Below are 2973 nucleotides of genomic sequence, written 5' to 3' on the forward strand. Positions count from 1 at the left end.
ATTCTTTTTTTTTTTTAATGAGAAAATCAAGCTCTTAAAGAAAATAAAGATGGATATGAAACCTTGAGAAGTGAAAGATTTTTTAATTGGATTTCAATGTTCCTGTAGTTTCAGATAAGGAACAGTGTTGGCCTGAAAGGTTTGTTGATTGACACAGAAACGGGACACACTTCCAACATTTTCAGTTGTCAGATGTTGGCAAATTGGCTAAAAATGAGGGTTTTGAATGACTAAGAGTTTAAAGAAAAATTTAAAATTAGATCTGTGGAAATAAATGTGTAAGTCTTACAAAGTTATGCTATCATAAGTAGTCCAGATGTAAGTTATTGGATGGGTGTCCTTATATGGTCTTCACTGCTATAGTGTCTGGTCACCTCCCTATAGTGGATTTTTCTGTTCAGTTCCTTTGCCAGCATAGCCTTAACCACAGTATTGTGTCTAGTTTTGGCCACTGAATTTTATTTTTTTTTTAGCATTTTTGTACAAAACAAATCCAGAAAAGATCAGCCAAAGCCTCAGGAGTTTTGGAAAATGGGATTTGTAAGGAAAACTAGAGAATGAGGTGATTCAGTACACGTGAGAGGAAAATAAAAAAGAGCACTATGACAACCAGTAGGATTTATCTAAACTGTATTTTTCTGATTAAGGGTCTGGCAACTAAACTCTCTCTGAGTTCTCAGTGACAAGAAATAGGTACTTTCACAAGATGATTCATCCTGCCTATTTTAGCGTGAATTAAACTCCTTAAATCTGGAATCCTTCATTCTACCCATTGACAAGACTGAAGGGTGAGACAACTGGAAGGTGATTTTTTGAGTGCTTGGGGGGTTCTTGGCAGGGCAAACATACGCTGAAGATGGTATAGATGTTCTTCATAGTTATTTTCATTGGTGGAAGTTGGATTCTTTTTCAGCCTCCTTCAAATAAGAAAAATGTCTGCATTAACGGTCATGCTACATACTTATATATAGTGAATATATAATATGCATCAATACATATTAGCAATGGAAATATGGCTATGTTACTATTGGAGCAATCAGACCAAATACTTCTTTTTTTCACAACAGAAAGGAATATGGCAAAACTTGTGATGGCATCTAATGAAAGAAGTTGATTTTTAATTTGCTTGCACAGACTGGAAACATGTTAGAAAGTACCCTTGTGACAGAGAAGAAGCATGGGCATTACTTCAGTTTTAAGTGTTCTTAGTACGTGGAGTAATAAGTAATGTGACTCTTAGTACGTGAGAAACCTTTACAGAAATCAGGTGACAGGTCTGATAATGCAAAGACTTTTTTACTCTTTGCTTTTCTATTCTGTGAAGAAATTTTCATTATTTGAGTCTTAACTCTCAAGGTCTTCATTGGTGCTAACATTTCCTGTTTTATCACTGGAACAAAAGCTATGACAAAGCAAGAGTGGAAAAACAAAACGGTTGTTAAAGAGTTCATCCTCCTGGGATTTGGGAATGGCCCTGAACTGGATTCTCTTCTCTTCCTGATGTTTCTGTCAATCTACATTGTGACCATAACTGGAAACTTCTTCATCATTGTGCTGGTGGTGGCTAATCGGCACCTTCACACCCCAATGTACTTCTTCCTGGGCAATTTGGCCTGCTTGGAAATCTGCTACAGCTCAAATATCTTGCCGAGGATGTTGCTTAGCTACCTGGGTGGAGACAGAAGTATTTCAGTCAATGGATGTTTTACACAATACTACTTCTTTGGTTGCTTGGCAGCTGCAGAATGCTATCTCCTCGCAGTGATGTCCTATGATAGGTACCTAGCGGTGTGCAAACCCCTGCACTATCCATCCCGTATGAACGGCAAGCTCTGTCTCCAGCTGGGTGCTGCATCTTGGATAAGTGGCTTTCTAGCTAATTCTATACTAACATTCCTGATCTCAAATTTAGATTTCTGTGGGCCTAATGAAATCGACCATTTTTTCTGTGACTCATTCCCAATGATAAAACTCTCAGGTAGTGACAGTCATGTGGCAGGACTTGTCACTTCTGTTGTGGCGGGTGTGTGCTCACTGCCTCTGTTTCTGCTGACCTTCTCATCCTATCTCTACATCATTATCACGGTCATGAGAATTCCTTCTGCCACTGGAAGGAAAAAGGCCTTTTCCACTTGCTCCTCACATCTTATTGTGGTGATTCTTTTTTACTGGTCAATATTAACTGTCTATGTACTTCCTCATCACGATACCCAAATATCTCCCAACAAAGTCTTCTCTGTTTTTTATACCATTCTCACTCCCTTGGTCAATCCTCTCATCTACAGTCTGAGAAACAAAGAGGTAAAGGAAGCTCTGCAAAAACAGGCAAGTAAATTGCTGGCTTTCAGAGGGCTGCTTTCTGTTAAAAAAAGGGGGTAATAATCCTTAATGAGTTACAGGTTCAGACACAATTACATGGCATGTGAATATAGTTAATTTGAATAAAGCTTGGAAATACATAGCTGTACATCTTAAAAATAAATAAGCAAAGAAATAAAATAGGTAAATAATTTCGCTATCAGTTGGGGGGTGGTATGGAGAAAGAACATGAATATATAGTGAACACTGTAAAGTAAGCAAAATAAATCCATGGATGCCATTGTATATGTATTATTGATATCTCCTTGCTTGCCTGCTTGTTTTCTTTTTCCTCACTACAGCTGAAATTCAGTTCAGAATAAGTTGAAACTCAATTTATAGTGGATAGACCATTTCTTTATTAATGTTCCGTTCTGGATTACTCTTCGTTTTTACACCTATGGTGTAGATGTCTACATCCAAGATAGTTATCTGGACTCCCTTGATTGCAAATGAAGAGAGCGAGAAACATTTTTTGAATGTGGTTCATCTGATCTATTTTGGATGTCTGGTTTTGGTTAATAGAAACCATGCTCTAGAAGGGCTCAGGTCAATATACTAAAGAACTGCTAGCTCATACGGAAGAATACACAATGTAGACATGCAGTCCAAAAT

The 2973-nt window shown here is 37.6% G+C and overlaps 1 protein-coding gene across 1 annotated transcript; it reads left to right on the forward strand.

Moving 5' to 3' along the window:
- Positions 1 to 1404: 1404 nt before the first annotated feature.
- Positions 1405 to 2379, forward strand: LOC103896471 (olfactory receptor 1020). Its single transcript, XM_009276329.1, has one exon. The coding sequence runs from the start codon at positions 1405 to 1407 to the stop codon at positions 2377 to 2379; it is 975 nt and encodes a 324-aa protein (XP_009274604.1).
- Positions 2380 to 2973: the final 594 nt, after the last annotated feature.

The sequence above is a fragment of the Aptenodytes forsteri genome, unplaced genomic scaffold (genome assembly GCF_000699145.1).
Source record: "Aptenodytes forsteri isolate BGI_AS27 unplaced genomic scaffold, ASM69914v1 Scaffold113, whole genome shotgun sequence".
In the NCBI taxonomy this organism is placed as follows: domain Eukaryota; kingdom Metazoa; phylum Chordata; class Aves; order Sphenisciformes; family Spheniscidae; genus Aptenodytes; species Aptenodytes forsteri.